At 34.3% G+C, this 20,587-nt stretch overlaps 1 protein-coding gene across 1 annotated transcript; it reads right to left on the bottom strand.

Moving 5' to 3' along the window:
* Positions 1-2,325: 2,325 nt before the first annotated feature.
* On the bottom strand, positions 2,326-9,002 carry MSTN (myostatin). The gene is made up of 3 exons (XM_032223334.1): positions 8,648-9,002; positions 4,538-4,911; positions 2,326-2,706 (listed from the first exon to the last, which is right to left on the bottom strand). Exons 1-3 carry the CDS (start codon positions 8,997-8,999, stop codon positions 2,326-2,328), a joined length of 1,107 nt encoding a protein of 368 aa, XP_032079225.1. The 5' UTR covers positions 9,000-9,002.
* Between the last annotated feature and the right edge of the window lie 11,585 nt (positions 9,003-20,587).

Below are 20,587 nucleotides of genomic sequence, written 5' to 3'. Positions count from 1 at the left end.
TCTTAACCAGCCTTTTTCTACTCTTGCCTCTGATGCCCAAATAGCTTTGCACTGTAAATTTGAATACAGTAACACAGTAATATTCAATTAAGTCCAAATATAGCTGCCAGAAGGTAAAATTAGCATCCTGACTTTGCCTTCATTATCTTCATGAGCCAGCAAGCATAACTTGATTGGCCACTATATGCAACTAGAAAAAATGTTTAAATATCACTGAAATAAAAAAAATACTTTACAAAATTACAATAGTATAAATAGAATGGGAAGAGGAGAACTACTAGTGACTAATATCTAGTATGCTGCAGTATCATGCAAATAAAATGTTAATGAAAACCAATATAATAACTGGAATTTTGATATTATAAAAAAATTAAAAACTTTCAACAGAAATTACAATGGTTATTGATTGCATTTCAATATTTCATATTTAAAATAATATTCCTGACAACAAATACAGTAGGTAAATTGTGTTGATCAAAATATACAATAATATGTGCATTACATGCGTTTATTACATACATAGAAAATAAATCTAATAACAAATATACGATTTTAGCACTTGAAAAAATGCCATCAGTTTTACATTGTGAGCAGTATTACAGACAATGAAAAGTTGATTTTGCTTTGATTTTTATCAATACAGAGGTCATTATTTGTACAGTTGGATCTAAAACATATCAAGTGAAGAGGACCAGTAGTGTTCCAAAAATACTTTTTCAATATTTTATGCAAGAGTTCAGCTTTACCTATAACAGTAGTCCTTTACTTCATTTTTTTTTAAAAAAACACCTTCATGCAGGTCAAATTTTTATGCAATTCCCTACTGGGATTTAGATTCATTTTTCTCACATGATGTTTTAGTGCAAAATATAAAAAAATTATTTCTGCATCTGCAAGGGCATCCTTAGACAGACCACATAAAGTCTCTTATGTCTTTATTTTATGTCACACTAATGCAAACAAACATATATATTTACTTGTTTTATGGATTATTTTGCTTATGTTCCATATCAACAATTACTGTGTTCTATTAATTCTCCCATTCAACTTTCTGTAGGGTGTTGGGGGTGTGTATTCGTATATATGAATATTTGAGTGAAGCCATAAGTATTATGGAAGATTAAATGTGTATATTTGTCTTTTCAGGGGTGTAAGAATACACACTGATTAAGAATGTACATTGCAAAAGAAGAAAAGAATTTAACATACCAGTAATCCAAGTACAACTTTATGTGGTAGAAAAAAACATACCCATGTGACGCATCATATACTCAAAGTAAATTAAAAAAAGAAACATTTATTTACAATATAGTATTTTTTGTGTGTATATAATAAACAAAACTTGTAATATATCAACATTTTATTTTACAGTACTGTGCTCATTAATTTACCAATTGTATGTCATTAGGCAAACAAGGTTGCAATATGACTATAATAATTTTATAATTAAGTACTTTTGATTTTTTAATCTTGTCAGTAGATATTTGCTACAATAAGGACCACACATAAGCACACACAAACTTTAATTAAAATTTCCATGCTTTGTGAATAATTAATAAACTATAATTTAGAATCCTATTTATTGTGCTATATGTGTCATGAACATTAATGCCTGAAACCCTGTTGGTGTGCATTGTTCTACTACAGTATTCAGTTTACAGTAATCTTATTTTGGGTTCTTGCAACAAATAGTTAGGATTGCATATTGAATCTACTGTGATAGCACCTTTGCCAGAAAATAATTAAAATAGTAATTATAAAAGGAATGAAAAGACAATGAAATTATCATAATTTGTGGATGTATCTGCACTGTGGAATTTCATCTTATCTGTTTTTATACTATAAAATCAATTCAAGTCTTTTGAGGATAATTCAGTGGTAATCGTCATTCTGTATTTTGCCAGAATATCCTCTAGTGTAAATATAACAGTAAAATAAATTGTTAAGACTATGTACTATATTAATAAACTCCTTTTAATTCTTTGGAATACAAGGAGGAGTAACTTTATATATTTCTATTTGTTAATATATGATTATGGTTCTGTGTAAATGAAAAGATAGCTCTTTTCATAGCAAGTAAATCATAAAATCTTGAGCGGTTGATTGTAGTTTATCATATTCATTGATTAAAAAACACCACTTGCATTAAAAAATGTCTTTCAGTTCATATATTGTATTTTGCCTGTTAGGAAATCTTTACAATAGCCTAAATATAACCTATAAGAGGTAGGCCTATTCTTTAAAAATTCACAGTTTTCAAAATTGCTGAATATACAAATATTGGTAAATTCCATATTTTATGAAGCAGCAAACTTAATGCCGAATTCATGAGCAGCCACAACGATCTACTACCATAGCTGGTATTTTCCCATATATTATTTGTTCTTTTCCATTGAAATACAGCATATTTATTGGAGACATCTTAGTAGGTGTGCAGCAAGGGCCAGCTGAACCTCTTGGATTTGCTTGATGTACCAGATGAGTATGTGGATATTTTTGTAAAAATACAAATTCACATTCTCCAGAGCAATAGTTTGCTTTATATCTTTTGGGTGCAATAATCCAGTCCCATCCAAAGGCTTCAAAATCCACTGTCAATGGGTAACGACAACATCGAGATTCTGTTGAGTGTTCGTCACAGTCAAGCCCAAAATCTCTACGTGATCTTTTTGGCGTATCTGTAATCTTGACCTCTAAAAAAGGATTCTATAAATAAAAGAAAATGAATAGTATGTTGGGAAAAGATAAATTACTCAACATTTCATATAGGATATATATTTTTCCGTGACCTGACAAAGGTGCGCCCGACAACAGCGCGCCGACAAAACTGCAGCAAAAAAACCACGACGTTGACAGCGCGCCCACAAAGGCGTGCCAACAAAAGAGCGCCGACAGAAGCGTGATTAGGGTAAAGGTAAGGGTTAGGGTTAGGTTTAGGGTTAGGTTTAGGGTTTTTACGTTGTTTTCACGTTGTTTGTTGATGGAGCGCTTCTGTCGGTGCTCTTTTGCTTTTTTTGTGCACGCCTTTGTCGGTGAACCATATTTTTCTATCTATTCTCTGCCATTTAAATACTGTCCTCTTTGAATGTCCAATTTTGACTACAAAATAATGACCCCTTGCAACTGATTCTAGTAATGTTTGTATAAACTTTATTTTTGCAGATAAATTTTAAAATTTGAACTGTAACAAACATCTCTTATCCACTGAATGGTCTCTAGGAACTACAAATACTTGTATCCTTGAGTTTCTTGACCAGCAGCAACCTCTAGTACATGGCAATTTATTTTAGAAAAGGAATTATGCTTATTGAAATATAATGTAACAGGTTTACAATTTTTGGTAGTTATTTAGTCTCTGATGTTATAACTATTGCAGAATGAATAGAATAGTTACAAAAGAAACTGATGAGCAAATGTGTAATCCACTGAAAGTCTCCTTTCATTAAGTAAGTGATATCATTTCCTTACCAATGTTATATCACATGAGATGTCAGAACTTTGAACACTACTTTTCTACAATTTAATGAAATGACTTCAGGATGCACATTCTATTCAATTGTATATAATAGTAGAAAGGATAGGCAGTGTTTCTTTCTGTCAATTCCTCTCACAGTGGCAGAACTATAGTAATCTAGTGAGTTAGTGTGGTCTAATAAATTAGAATGGCAAAATACATTTTTATAAAACATTACACAATAATGTCACAATTCTTTCATTTAAATTAGTAATTCACAATTTTAATATATAGATATATAGTATATAGATATCCTAACAGATAGTAGGGTGTATAGTGATTTTCATCCATTATTTATTGTAGATATTTGATATTATTGTTTATAGTGGATGTTTGATGTTTACATTTACTTTGAAAATTTTATTGTTTTACGCTATTGTTTGAGCTGGGAATGTATTCATATGCCACAATGCATAGGAATGAAATTAGCAAAACATAAACTTGATAAATAAATTTGGCTAATAAAGGCTGTGCATAGCATTCAGCATTCAGGCTTTGAAGCAGCTATGCAGATCTTGCAAAAGATGTAGAGGCTTTAACAACTCTAGGGGAGATGTTTCATTTCTGCTCTCCATTGCAAAGCACTTTTTTCTCAAAGCTACCAATTGCTACTATTGTAATGGCTCTCTACCTCTGATATCAGAAGCAAAATGCATAACATGTTTCAGAGAAAAACAACACAAGAAGGCTATTTGTTGCCGTCTGTTTTGTAGGGTTTTCCTAGGTATCTTATTGTCCACTATTGGAACCATGATTTTAAGGATATACATTTTGCTCTACATAATATATATTATTAGCTTCATTGGCAGAAAATTAATAAGGGTCATATTTAATTTTACTCGATTAATCTGCCAAAGTTTTCCTACTACAGTCCTAAACAAAATGATCTAGAGATAAATTCCAGGAATTTCAATGCCAAGTAAATATGCTTATAATCACCACCTTTAAAAAGCTCTGAGGGTTTTTTTGCTCATTACTGATACCAAGTGACAAAAATGCTGAGGGCTTTAAAGAAGAACTTACCAAGCCTTCTTCTCCTGGTCCTGGGTAGGTCACTGCAATATCTCTTCCCTTTTCATTCAAAGCTTTGATTTCAATGCCCAAGTTGGATTCAGGTTGTTTAAGCCAATTTTGCAAAATAGTCTTCACATCAATGCTCTGCCAAATACCATTGCCAGGGTTCATGTCAAGTTTCAAGGATCGAATTGCAATCGAAGATGTACCATCTTTCATAGGTCTGATGAGTCTCAGGATCTGCACAAATATTGTTGTAGGCCTCTGGACTTGTCTTAAGTAAATCCACAACTGGGCTTTAACTACTCTGTTATACTGTATTTTAGAACTAAATTTAAAGAAGCAACATTTGGGTTTTCCTTCCACGGGTATAGGAAAATCAGCTATAAGTAAATGGATAAGAAAAGAAAACTTGCTTGCAAATGAAAAATATTTTTTTAAAAGTATAATATTTCATGACTGCAGATTGGCAGTACAAGAGCAAGGAGGTTCATTCTGAATTGTGGGAATGATCCATAAAGTATGCCATTTCAAAGATCATCTCCATAACCCAATGCCCCATATTATACCATTTCTTCCTACATTATGAGGTTACTATATTCTTTCCACATGCTCTTGATATGAAGTTAATTTTTATGGTCAATCTCAAAGAGTATAATTTCTATGTAGAACCAATGCATCAAACTGTTTACCACATAGACACAAGCTTGTTGCAAAAAAAAGTGATTCTTTTTTTCCACTGAAGTTGATCACACTAAATAAAAAGGAACAGTGAAAAAATGCATATTGTTTACTGCTGCAGAAGGAGGGAATCTGTGCCTTTGAGTACACAAATACAACTCCCTGCATCTCCAACTTTTACATCTCTCATCATGGACCAACTTGGATTGGACTTCTAAGAATGATTGACTCTCAGTATCTGGGTGTACTCCATCCTTGCCACAGGAACTGTATTGGACTTCGGATGCATGCTATAATCTCTTTATTTAGTAAGAATAAAAATTAAATTACTGAAGTTTCTAAACTAGTTTAGAAACTAAACTAGTTCACAGTACTCGTAACATACAATAATTATTTTATAAATGGCCCTATGGAAGCACATACAGGTAGTCCTCAACTTACAATAGTTCATTTAGTGACTGTGCACTGAAAAAAGTGACTTGTGACCATTTTTTACACTAATGACCATTGCAACATCCCCATGGTCACATGATCAAAATTCAGATGCTTGGCAATTGGTTCATATTTATGACGGTTGCAGTATTCTGGGATCATGGGATCAGCTTTTGCAACCTTCTGACAAGCAAAGTCAATGGGGAAGCCATATTCATTTAACAAATGTGTTATTAACAACAATAATTATTCACAACAACTATTGTAAGAAAGCTTGTAAAATGAGGCAAAACTCACTTAACAAATTCTTTTAGCAACATAAATGTTGGCCTCAATTGTGGCCATAACTTGAGGACTACCTGTAGTAGAAAAATGCAGAACTTTGAAATACTAAAATTAAAATATTCTAACTTTATTAAGTCTAAGACAGTGTTTCTCAACCTTGGCAACTTGAAGATGTCCGGACTTCAACTCCCAGAATTCCCCAGCCAAGAGCTGGCTGGGAATTCTGGGAGTTGAAGTCTGGACATCTTCAAGTTGCCAAGGTTGAGAAACACTGGTCTAAGAGATTTAAAAAAAGCCCTGTGGGACAAATTCATTAAATCTTAAGAAAACTAATGAAAATATTTAATCCAAAAGCTGCAGAGTAAATTAAAATGTTCATAACACTAGCATATGCATAGATTTTTTTAAAAATTTATCTTTCAGCCTAGTATTTCATGTTTTGCAATGTGCTGTGTTCTTGTGAAAAATTAAGTATAATCTTTATTGTCAATTGTACTTAAATACAACGAAATTGGTTAATTACTTAAGAAGAAAACAGATTGTAAGTACTCCCTGGGATTCTTTGGGAGTTTATTACTTAAAGTAACTGACCAGCTGTACAAGTCACTCTTTGAAAAACAATTTACCTAAGAATACATATGCATGCCTGCAGGATGTCTTTCTTATATGTGCCTTGGTGTGATATGGATTATATTAATAGAATCACATCACTTCAGTGTACAGAAAACCATACCTGGAAGGCATGTTATATGTGCTTGTAACGTTACTATTCTCAATAGTAGCAAGAGTGCTAAAGTTGCACTTATTCTTTGTCTCTTTTTATGCATGACTCTGCCTCCTGATTGAGGTGAGATTTGGGACAGATCTGGAGATTATAACAGAGCACATCAAATTGCACAGCACAGCTTTGTGCCTGAATGCCTTGCTGTGATGTAACTAACAGCAGTGTTTAAATTCTTCTTATAATCCTGGAAGTAAGATCCACTGAAATATATTCTTGAAGATAAAACTCCACCAGATGTACACATTTAACATAATGAAAATGAAATGAAATGAATGAAATTCATTTTCATCACAAATGAAAATTCAAATAAATAGAATTTTTTTTTTCCAGAAGGTTCTCCAGTCTACAAAAGTGAATAATTTTTGAAATGATTTGCAGGCATTTTGTAACAAAAGCAATTTAACTCCTTCTTAATACTTACGATTATTCTTAAATAGATTTAGATTATTGCATTTAGATAAAATAGATGCTATTCTTAGTATTATATCAAATGAAATCTCAGTATAGTATATCACTTCTGTCTGCTGATAGCAAATCTGTGTCATCTGGGCCTAAGTTTTCATTTTACAATATTTCATCATTGCCTTAAGTGTTATTCTGAAGACAGCTGCCATGTCCAACTTTAGCTAATGAAGAACATAGGATACTATAATATAAATTCAGCAAAGATACTTGATAGGAGCTGTGGCAGATGCGTAGCACTAAGGCAATAACGAAGAAATGCTCATTCAATAAATAACTTCATTTCTTCTTAACATAACTAATGTTTATTCATAAACGTTAAATATAGCACTGTTGACAATTAAGGAGTGAGTTTCATTATGTGGCTGATAAAACTATATAGTTTGTGTTCATTGATGTCTGTTGTCAAGACCATGAGTTGGAAAAAAAAATATATAACAGTTGAGCTCAGCTTGTAGTGAACTTTTTGTATACCACTTAATTGATTTTCCAATCAATTCAGTGGTTCAAAGGGAAAGGCTTCATTAGGAGAATTTATCTGAAAGTGGATTCCAATGTTTTGAATATAATTATACTGGAACAAGGATTCAGGGTGAAAACCTTGTGGATATTTATCTTGGTAGTGAATCGTAATCACTCTGAGATGAAATTGAATTGGTTCTCCCAATATATGATGTCATAGTATTTGTTATGTTATTCCTGACTGGTTGATATTATGTAAATACAAAAGAAATTAGAATAATTAAAAAAGCACAAACTAAAGGAACAAATCAACATAACTTTTAATGGTGTAAACAAACTGTATGGTAAACCAGTTTGCTGTAGTGGCTAAAACACCACACTAGAACCTGGGAGCCTATGAGTTATATTCTCACCTAGGTAAAAAGCCAGTTAGGTAACTTTGGGCCAGTCATTCTCTCCCAGCCCTAAGAAGCAGGCAAGGGCAAATCACGTCCCTTGCCAAAAAAACTAATCCAGGGACTAGTCCAGGCAGTTGCCAGGAGTCAAAATCAAAAGCATCAAAAATAAAAATAAAAACCTACAGAATTGAAAAATGATTTTTACATAAATATTTTAAAATTCTAACATATCTCTGTAATAAAAACATTAACATATGATACATATGGATACATATGGATTGGAGTGATGATATTTGTTTTGTTTCATTTATGTGAATGTATTTTGTTTTCCACTTTTCAGAAAAAATGTTTTTAAAACTAGGCTCTTCAAAATGTTTCAGTATGTTTTTTCTATGTATTTTTATGTCTTCTCTCTATATTTCTTTTCATATCTACGGCAAACATGTTTATTGTAGAATAATTTTTATAAGAAAATATCTTTTAAATATCTTTTAAAAATAGTGTCACTGTATTGCATGCTTTAGAAAGCAGTTTGTTTGAAAAGTCTGAAATGTGGCTTCTCAGCACAAAGACAAGTGTTTGTTAATAAAGGAAATATTAACAAAAATTACTTACAGTCTGTAGGCATTGTAATAATAGTTTCTGTTGTAGCATGATAATCATCATCTTCTAAAGAGTCATCACTATTGTCATCTCTCTGGATATCATACTGATCAATCAGTTCTTGTAGTGGAGGAGCTTTAGGTAATAGTTGCCTTATAATATCCCGGCTAATGTTAGGTGCTTGTTCTAGACGCAGTTTACTGAGGATCTGGATTTTTATAGCTTCTATTCTTGAAGATTTTGTATTCTGCCTCCATGTACATGCGCTGCATAGTCCACCTTTTTCTGTATTCTCATTTGCCTGATTACTTTCATTAAGTTCCACAGGTATGATTAACATGAAAAGATAAATACACAGATACATTTTAGTTAGCGTATAATCACACTTTCAAAAGAGTTCTTTTTCGTCCTTTTCTCTTTCTCCTTTTCCTTTCCTTCTCCTTTCCTTTCCTTTGGTTATTTTTTAAAGAAATCTTTCAGTACTCTGTGAATCACTGAAGGCAAATGCAATCTGAGACAACTCAACACTCTGGTGAATCTTGTATGTTCCAAGAGGGCTTTTTATATTCCAACCTTCATTAGACATGTGTCGTCAAAACTAATGATTGGCTGTTAAACCAATAATGAATCTAGCTGTCAGATGTTAAAGCTGTATCTGTCATAAGTTTGTTGGCTGCATTTTGTTTCTGCCAATGATGAACTTGGTTTGCTTATTATTCCTTAGAGAGTATCTGCTCACATGCTGAAAAATATTTCCAAAGAGCACAGCGAGCAGTATCAAAAGATAATATTACCATTCTTAAATTTGAATCAGCTGTTTATTTTATAATGGATCTGTTCCTGTATCTAAAAAAGTCATCTTATGAATAAAAATAATCTTACATTGTAAGTACTTTATCACAAACATTTACCCCAAATATTATATTACAGTATTAATTGGAAAAATGAGATTCATTTGATTCCAAGGGATTTAGAGCTTCATACGTCACAGCAATTATTAAGAATATTTTTATTCATTTAATTACATTTAAAAAGAGCATACAAATATTCAAAACGAAGTGCTCCTCACTTTGAATTTGGTTCTTGGTACCTGAATCAACATAATCATGTTGTTTTCTTTAAAAAGAGTACAAAGTGGTTTGCCTTTTTTTCTTTCAAGGATGTTTTCTCAATTTCCAAGTTTAGCTTATATCCTAGGATTTCCTATTGGTCTCCTATCTAAATACTAAATGAGTCTGATCATTCTTAGCTTATTTGAGATCTCCCAAAGTTGGCATCGTGCTGTTATATCCTACGGTCATATAATTATTCAATGCATATGGAAACAGATGGAATTTCATTTTCTTTGTGAATGTTAACCTTCTTATCAGTGCTGGCTGTTAATTTTTGGGTCTTGGACCCTGTCAGACACTGTCAAAGGGTTATTCACTAGGCTCATGTTCTTTTTTAAAGTTTTTTAACCATCAAGTCATTTGTTATGTAGAGAACCGCATTTAAGGACTTCCCATTTCTGGGGATTCTCCTAAAGTTCATTCTCAGTGGCGCTGCACTCCAAAGTTGGGATTAGTGTGTAATTTGGGGATTCTCCTGGGCTCTCAACAAAGTCTTAGCTCTTAATCAGTGAGCAAGTTGCACTTATGGCTAGGATAGCCTTTGTACAGATTCATTTGATATACCAATTTTGTCATCTGAATCAGGAAGCCCTTCAACTAAAGCTGATAGAAGATGCAGGAGAGTGAATAGCTACCGTATAAGCATACCCCATTTTATTCAAGTAACACTCAGTTTCATAATCTGCACTGACTAACAATTGGCCTCTAGAAACAATTCATGGTGCTAATATCAACCAGTATGACTCGGATTCAGGGCCTAGATACCCATGAGATTACTTTTCTCTGCCCATCTTGTAAGATTTGGCAGGGTCAGAATGTCCTAGGCTCCATTCTTAAAACAGTATCATTTTAATTGGCCTTTTCAGTAATAGTCCCTGCCCTTTGGAAGAACATTCTCCCTTATGTCCACGTCAACCTGAAAACATTATCTTTTAATACCCCCTCCACACCAGCCCTGATCCAGAAACTAAATTTAATACACAAAAGGGACACCTGTGCCAGAAAATTTAGAAAGCCAACAGGTGGCCACAGGATTGGAAATGTTCAGTGTTCATTCCATTCTGAAAAAAGGTGACTCTAAGTATTGCTCCAATTATTGCTCTCATCCCTCACATCAGCAAAATTAAAATTATATAATGACATCTAGCACTAACTGTCAAAAGGAATTACAGATGTCCAAGCCAGCTTCCGAAGGGGTCATGGCACCTGCAACAATATTGCAAATCTGCACTTGATCATGGAAAAATCTTGTGAATATCAAAAGATCATTCACCTGTGCTTCATCAACTACAAGAAAGCCTTCAATTGTGTTGATCATGAGAAGCTATGGAGAGCCCTACATGACCTGGGGTCACCAGCACATCTGGTCAAGTTAATGGAATCACTGTTCACAAATCAGGAAGCCATGAACACCATATGGAGACACCAATTGGTTTAAGATGGAGAAAAGTGAGACAAGAGCAAAGTCGGACATGACTGAATGGATAACACCATCATCATCATCAACATACAGTATTCACTAAGGCAATTCTTGACTATAGTGGATTTATACCATATTGCAGGATCCAATCAGGGTCGATCATTGGGACCAGAGGTCTAGTTTTCCAAGCTTTTGGACTCATGCTAGAGCCCATCCTCAGTGAACTTCTCTCGAGAACTTCTCTCACACATTCTGACAGAGAGAAATTATCTGAGGATAGGCTCCAGCACAGGTTTGAAAGCTCAGAAGACTAAACCTCTGCTAAACCAGTGACTGGCCCAGATTGGATCCTGCAACGTAATCCTGGGACATATATATTTGCCTTATATTAGATTGTTGATGCTAAATTTCATGCGAGCATAACTATTTAAAGTTATGGGTAGCTTTAAAAACGCTAGTTATGTCTTGTTACATACAGACACCAGTAATACATTTAACTATCTTAAGATCCATCTGCTGACTTAATCATCAATATATTGCTATGTGGATAGGATGCTGCTGTATGTAGCATATTGTACTTGGTAATATAACTTGGCAAGGTATTTTCCTATTCATCTTTGTTTCTTTTAAGTGATATTAAGAAATCCTTTTTTTACATTAAACTCCTGTGGTATCCAGTATTAATTTACTTCTTTTCTAGTCTATCTTTTAAGATTGTAGACTTTATATTAGGGTGCAGATAGATATTTAACAGTCACTGAATAGGCAATATTCTCCATTTCCTTTGAATTAAAAGGCTATGTTTAGATATTAAAGAGACATGACATCGGCTGACTTTGTTCCAAATTGGTCTTCAACATGCTTGCAGAAAACAAAAAAACAAGTTCAGTAGTATGATCTGGAATAAGAAGAAAATAACATTTTCTGAAATAAATGTATGGTTTATTATTATTCAGGAAAATGGGCATAACAGTCTAATTGCTTTATTAAGCAGATTTCAGTGAAGCAAAATATTCACAGATCAAATCCCTCCTCTGGGAAACAACATATAAAGGTTAAAACACACCTCCTTATGAAAAGCAAGTCAAGTAGGCAATCTGGTTGCAGCTTCGGTTACCATGAATCCCAGCCATAGTATAGTATGATAAGTAGGAAGGGATTGTGGGAATCATAGTCCGAAGGATCTAAAAATTATTAGGTCAACAAGCCCTTTGATGGAAAACCTACACTGTATGGCTAGAAAAACTTTTATCTTAAACAAAACGGCTTTTCTTGAGTGATGGGTAGAGATAAGTTATGAAGGCATATTCAGGGATCTCTGCTATATAGTTCCTATTGCTGGAAAAGGGAACATCATGATACTACAAGGAAACCATTTGAAGAGAGATTCCTAAAAGGAGATTTTGTTTTTAATTTGCTGACGTATTTATGCCAAACTAGGGCAAGATATTTAAACTGGGCAAATAGATTCCAGGTTTCACTAATTGACTTTTGCTAGCTATTGCCAGTATTCTTTTAATACAGTTGTGATTTTTTTCGTTTGTTCTACTTTATTGTCTAACATATTTGCATATGAAAACTTATTAAAAAAAACCTGTATTATGGAGGGGACTGCATCAAAATTTTATCCTGAAAAACATGGTATAGAAGGCAGGTTGGAACCTAATTGAACCTTTGTTGCTTCTCCAGTATAATTATCTTCATCCAGCCTATTACTGGCTAATTGAAGGAGGAGATATCATAAGCTCCAAGTTGATAGATAATATGTTGATGTTTTGCACTGAGATTAAATGCAACAAGAAATAAACACCAGGTTGCCAGTGTAAATAAGCTATTCTACTACTTGCTTCCTTGTGCTTTGGATTACTGTAAATTGTTAGCATTATCCTCAGTTTTACTTGTTCCTGCAATTTGAATATATAGGACTTTTTCATATAAAGCATAGTTATGACAATTTAAACCACCCTTCCTGCGGTCCTGTTTCCTCCTCCTCCTCTTCCCAGTTCAAACCTAAATAGGTTTAGTGGTCTAAATCCTAAAATAAAGAAATAGGACAAAAAATATCAGGTGTAATTCCTGAAAATATACTGTATATAGATAGACTGCTTGGAGGCCACAATTCCCTGGGCAGTTTTTCCCATCTTTGGTGGCATCCTTCTTCCCTAGAAGGTATAAGGAAAAAGTTCATTTAGTTTTGTAATTCTGGAGTTGGGCTAATAAAAGGCTAGGGTTTTTTCCCTATCCAATTTTTAATGACGTTTTATGAAGTGATATAAACTAGAAAACAAAATGTATTTCTGTTACAAACTTTGTGTTATGATACTAAAATAAATTGTGGTAAGTATTGTACAATGTTAAAAAGAGCCAATTTGGTCTAGTGGTTAGACATAAGAGTAGAAAGCAGGAAACTGTGAATTCAAGTCCTGCCTTAGCTATGAAAGCCAGCTAGGTGACTTTGGGCCAGTCATTCTCTCTCTGTCCCTCCACGGGGTTGTTGTTATTGTTGTGGAGGAAAACAGAAGGAAGGTGTGTTGGATATGTTTGCTGCTTTGAATCACTTGTAAACATTTAATAAAGGCGGGATAAAAATAACTTTTAAAAAATTAAAAGATTCCCTATGGAAACACTGTTCCGATTACTCCCCCTTTTGTCCATTTTTAAAACAATACTGGGTAGATTAACTCCACAGAATCAGATTTTGAATGTAAAAATTTCTGTAACTAAAGAAAATATCAGAAAAGAGATTGAGATTTGAGATTTAGTTTATTTGTATGCCGCCCTTCTCCGGGAGGGACTCAGGGTGGCAAACAACTCAGGAGGGTTCCCTTGTGTCTAGACTTGAAAATATTATAATCATGTCATAGTGCAGTGGTTCCCAAACTTGGCAACTTTAAGACTTGTGGACTTCAACTCCTGGAGAATTCTGGGAGTTGAAGTCCACAAGTCTTAAAGTTGCCAAGTTTGGGAACCACTGTCATAGTGTAATGTTTACTTTGGTTTTTCTGAATTTGATAAAATAAAACTATGTAAAGCTGAGGCTACTTGTAGAGATAAGCCTGTGTAGCCTTTTAGTTATCAGGACAAAGTACAAAAAATGTAAAAGTAATTACAGTACAAGAAGCTGCTGATGGCCCCAGATTTTTTTTAACTTCCTTTTGATGCTTGAAATCTGGTTAAGCTTGCTCCTTTTCCAACAGAATAGCAGGTTGTTGCCCTTCACTATCAATGCAAAGGAAAGAATAATGGAATAAATTGGTGAAAAACTTACATTAATATTGCTTTAAATATCTTGGTATCACTCAGACCACTATTTAAACTGTACCTAAAGCCTTGAGCATTGAACATTTTAAAAAATATTTTTTATTTTTCCAAAAATAAAATACCAATACAGAATAAAGAAAAAACAATGTGATAAAATATACCTGGAGTTTGATTACATTTCCTGCATTTATTGGAAGTTCCATTATACATTCTTGCTAGTGGTGGGATTCAAAAATTTTTACTACCGGTTCTGTGGGCGTGGCTTTGTGGACATGGCGTGGCTTTATGGGTGTGGCAGGGGAAGAATACTGCAAAAATCCCCATTTCCTCCTCACTCCAGGGGAAGGTTACTGCAAAATCCGCATTCCCTCCCGATCAGCTGGGACTCAGGAGGCAGAGAATAGATGGGGGCGGGGCCAGTCAGAGGTGGTATTTACCAGTTCTCTGAACTACTCAAAATTTCCGCTACCGGTTGTCCAGAACTTGTCAGAACTTGCTGAATACAACCTCTGATTCTTGCCAATCTATCAGGAGTCAAACTCAATCAATATGTCATCTTGCAAAAGTAATTTTTCAAACTGTAATTCAACGTAAACTTTAAACCATTAATCTACATATTTTCCCATTGGTCTAGGTTTTTTTACCCATTTTACCATACAATCCTTAACATTCATCTTTCCAAATTCATTCTAAGTAGCATTTGATAAACTTTGGAAATCAAGTGGTCATCTCCAGAGCATAAATTCCATTCCAATTCAGATTTGTGAGCTGCAAAAACAAAACTTTTATCAAGTTTAAACCTTTCAAATATTTATAGTTAATTAAACCAATCACAATTAAACTTATCACTTACTAGTTGTTCCCTCATTTTTATCTTGGGTTCCTCTTCTTCCAATATCAATAGGTCACAATGTGTCATCCATTTGGACTCAATTAACATCTCTTTCCTGTATAGTGCTTCATGTGGTGATATCCACAAAGGTATTTTACTGGTCAGTCTTCTTTTATACTTCACCTATATCAGTGGTGTGATTCAAATAATTTAACCACCAGTTCTCTGACCTAATGATTTCTTCCAACACCCAGTTCACCAAACTGCTCAAAAAGTTAACAACAGGTTCTCTCGAAGTGGTACGAACTGGCTGAATCTCACCATTGACCTATATACACCTAATCGATTGCCTAATAAAATGGTTCTTAAAACCTGAGTTAACCTTGACCTTATCATACCATAAATATGCATGCGCAACTCACCTTTATCTTGGTTTAACAAACAGTACAAATACAAATATTCTTCCAAATGTTTGGAAAAAAATACTTTGACATATGCGGCAGTGAACTGCAGTGTACTCTGGTTTCTAAACTTCAGTTTAGTTTTTATTTCCTCCTCACACACACAGTACAAAATCCAACTCTTTTCTTCAGTCAAGGAATTTATACCATAATCAGATGCTTGCATTTTGTCTAATTTTGAAGACTGTCAGTATAAAAATCATTACCCAAAATAAACAACTGAATTACATAGACACCTAAACATAGGCTGACCCCTGCTGGAATATTTAAAACCCTAATATTTTAGGAGAAAAAATTATATTCTACCTAACTTTTTAAAGCAAATAGATAAATCAATGCTTGACAAAATCATTTTTGGATTAAATATTATGAGTTACCATTTTTTGAATTGCATTACTCTTATTTTGTAATATTTAAAAATTAATAATTTTGTAAATATTTTTGTGTGACGTTAGCAATTAAAATAACTTGTATCTGTTTAAATTAGATTTTTTTCTGTCTGCCTGTTGAAGTTTTTTCTTTTTGAATTGTTCTTATTTGAATAAAAACACTGAATAAATTTGGATATGTGTATAAATTGGCTCCCTTTTTTCTTTTGTTTTACCATGAAGTACCCTGTTTCCCTGAAAATAAGACCTCTCCGGATAATAATCCCAATTGACTTTTGAACGCATGTGCTAAAATAAGCCCTCCCCGAAAACATTGCAACACACTCGCCACCTCCTGCACCTCAACAATAATAAGACCTCCATGAAAATAAGGCCAAGTGCTTATTTCAGGGAAACACAGTATACAAATAGGTAAGGACTAATGAGGCATCTCTTAACAAAATTAATTGTGATAGAAATACTCACCTACTAAATTGCATATTAAATATATTTTGTTACTTATGTTGTTGATTTAACAGCCTTTAAGTGAGTTATAAACACAATTTAATATCTAAAACAGAAAAGATAATGTTCTTACAAATGAAATAACCTTATGGCAGTCATTAACTAAAAATACAAGGGAATGGTATTAACTATCCAATAGAAGTATAATGAGAGTAAGCAATATTCTTATCTCATATGAATTCTCAGTGCCAAATTTATTCTAGGAACTCCCTAGTATTGTGATGAAAGGACAGAATTAGATACACTGAGATTCAGGATATTTTATAAGGAAGAATTTTAATATTATTTTAAATCATGCTTCTTTTGAGATCTGGTAATCAGTTTTCTTATTACCTATAAATGTAAAATTATTGGCACATAAACTTTTTATTTTATACAGGTAGACCTCATTTAACAATTGCCTTTAAAGTTACAGCGGTGATGAAAAAGTAACTTAGTGATCCCACGTCACCACGATTTATGACTTTTGCAGTGTCTCTCAGTCAGGTATTCACAACCTCAATCAATTAGTAGGGGTTGTTCTGTACCAGTTGTTTTCCCTTTCCTTTCCCTCTTACAAAGAGGAGATTACATAAACAAATGATCTCTTTCTGAGCTCCTTTTTTCTGCCGCACAGTTCTTCCCAACCTAAGTCTCAGACCAAGTCATTTTGTCCCACAAGACTCTGGATTGGTCTTTAAAAGCCTGCATATTCTGCATACATATACTTTCATGCTAACTTTAAGAATGAAAATCAAGTATGACCAACTTAGTGACCAACATTATTCCTCTGTTTTCACTAGGTAAAGGTTCCCCTCACACATATGTGCTAGTCGTTCTTGACTCTAGCGGGCAGTGCTCATCTCCATTTCAAAGCTGAAGAGCCAGCACTGTCCGAAGACGTCTCCATGGTCACGTGGCCAGCATGACTAAACGCTGAAGGTGCACGGAACGCTGTTACCTTCCCATCAATGTGCTTCCTATTTTTTCTACTTGCATTTTTACATGCTTTCGAACTGCTAGTTTGGCAAAAGCTGGGACAAGTAATGGGAGCTCACTCCGTTACGCAGCGCTAGGGATTTCAACCTCTGAACTGCCAACCTTTTTGATCGATAAGCTCAGCATCTTAGCCACTGCGTTCCTTGTGTTTTCACTAGCTATTTTAAATGCTTATCTATATTCTTTACTTTTTTATCCAATAGTATTTTGTATCTTATGACCAAGACTTAAACCGATTTAGGCTTTTTCACAGCACAATGCTCCAAAGCTAGACCCCATTTCAGTCATAGGATTAAATACTAAAGGACTAAAGATAGATTTTTATTAAGCCTATGGGAAGAGTCCTGTTATCTTTCCATTTAGTAGTAGGTCAACATACCAATCACTGATGTAGTTCCAAAATACAAAGTTATACTTTCCAGTTAAGCAGGACGGGCAGAGGAAAAAAATCTTTTGTTAATGACATCTTCAGATTATATATATATAGGTGTCAATCACCTAGGGAGAAAACAGTGAACCTTTAAATACTTGAAGGAATGCATTGTTTTAGTGCCTACTTGCATGTTTTTATTTATTTCTCCATTATTTAAATTTTATCTTAAAAAAGATAGAGAGGATTCACAGAAAATATAAAATAGCTATTATATCAAAATGTTGCAGAATATAAAGGTAAAATACAAACCTCTCAGTTGGAAAAAAGTATTCCGTTTTTTTTCCCTTTCTGTCAACTTGGTTTGAAGCAAGTACAGATAGTTTTTGAGTTACAACAATTCATTTTGTGACTGTTCGAAGTTACAACAACACTAATAAAGGTGACAAGACCATTTTTCACACTTCTGACCGTTGCAGCATCCCCATGGTCATATGGTTTACATATGGATCAGGGGTGGGTTTCAACTGGTTCACTGCAGTCCCCGCGAACCGGTTGGTCGGCAAACCCGGAAGTAAGTAACTTCCGGGAACGGCGAAGGGCCCACTTGCCCGCCCTCCTTACTGGTCTTTGAAGGCTTCTGCGCTTCCATGCAGGCGCATGGCACATACAGCGCCTGCGCGATTCTCCGCAAGCAGCTGGATGGCACATACAGCGCCTGCGCGATTCTCCGCGAGCAGCTGGAGCATCGCGCAGGCGCTAAGACGCATGTGTGAACTGCGTGCATGCACGAGGACGCCGCCGGCCCCGTTCCAACCGAATCGGTTGGAACAGGATAAGCAACCCACCACTGATTTGGGTGCTTGACAACTGGTTCACATTTATGACAGTTGCAGTGTCGCTGAGTCATGTGAGCCCCTTTTGCAACCTTCTGAAAAGGAAATTCAACGAGGAAGCCAGATTCACTTAACAACCATGTTACAAACTTAACAACTGCAGTGATTTACTTTACAAATATGCAAGAAAAGTGATAAAGTGGGGTAAAATTCACTTAGCAAATTTCTCTCTTAGCAACATAACTTTTGGGCTCAATTGTGGTCGTAAGTCAAGGACTATTTGTATATAGGTAGTTTCATGAAGTTGTTCTCAGTTAATAATGGCAATTGGGACCAGAACTAAGTCCTGGTAGCTATTGTTAAGTGAGGAATGGGTAGATTATTAAATGAAGACCACACATGACCACTACTTCCCACTTCCTGCTGGCTTCCCCATTGACTTTGTTTGTGGAAAGGTGGAAGGCGGCATTGGAAATTTTGATCACATGACCACCATGGCTTGCTGCAACTGTTAATCACACCATTTGTTCAATGCTGTTGCAATTTTAAACAGTTGTGGAACAAATGAAGACAAGCTGAATACTATCTGTATTTTAGTACTGTTTTATTTAATTATTGGGCCAGTAATGTTTTACACTGACATGATGGTACTTAATCGAAACTGAATTTTAGATTAGCTAAATGTAATAAAAATAATAGAATTTTAGTTCCTTTATTTTAAGAAGACTCAAACTTCAGATGTGGCAGGAAGCCATATGCAGAATTGTACTTCATAAACTATTTACAAGTTAAATTAAAAATAACATTGGATTTATTTCATAAATAAAATTATTTTGAATATTGTTGAATATTCCCATAGTTTAAGCTGCCAATCTTTTAAGGAAAGAATTAAATGTGCTATCAATAAAAACATAAAATAACCTGGTAGCATTATCAAATGCAAAGCTAATTCAGTATATTCTGTAGGTAGGTAAGATTTAATAATACATAACATAAAAATAATTGGTAAAAAAAGAAATATCAATATTTGGGACTTGTTTCATTGTACAAGAGATCACCTTCCAGAATAATTGAACTTTAAAACATTGCCACCAGATACAGTAAAACATTACATCTTGTGTTTTTTTTTTTTACATAGCTAACAATTTTCTTAATATGCATTTTCCATTTTAATAATCTTCACTTAATTAAAGTTGGAAGAAAAATCTGACCCAGTTCCAAGCAGGGAGAAAGATGCTGGAAATAAAATGAAGGCTGGCTGCAGGAAAGATCATCTGTTTATTTGGATGCCAGAAATTTGGATTCAGTGACAGCAGCATGTTTCTGGGGTGGCTGGCAAAATGGGGTTGAGATAGATAGGTTTTTATACGTTCTTTGAGACCTCATGATTGAGATGTCTGTTCCTGTGCAACAACATGTCCTTTAATATTCTAATGGCTATTGCCAGATGCCTATGGGGTCATGTAGGGGTCATGCTTGGCTATACAGACAAAGGGAAAATGCAAATCCTGGGTGTTTGTCAGAGCTAATCTTATCAATTTTGGCTTGCCTAATTGTATTGCTTATTTGGAGTCTCCGTTTGCTGTTTGCTTATGAATCTAATCTTTCTGGATGGTTACAAAATCTCTGCTTCTGCTGTTTTCCTATAGCAGGAAAACTGGGGCTGCTTTCTGACTTTAAGATTTTTCTCAATTTCTCCTTTAGGGGAAATATTTTATCCTGCCTCTTCTTCTTATTAAAAATAAATTATATTTTAATTTTGGGGAAGGGCTTTCCTACACTAAATATA

The sequence above is a fragment of the Thamnophis elegans genome, chromosome 1 (assembly GCF_009769535.1).
Source record: "Thamnophis elegans isolate rThaEle1 chromosome 1, rThaEle1.pri, whole genome shotgun sequence".
In the NCBI taxonomy this organism is placed as follows: Eukaryota; Metazoa; Chordata; class Lepidosauria; order Squamata; family Colubridae; genus Thamnophis; species Thamnophis elegans.
This window is presented reverse-complemented; position numbering and strand designations above follow the sequence as displayed.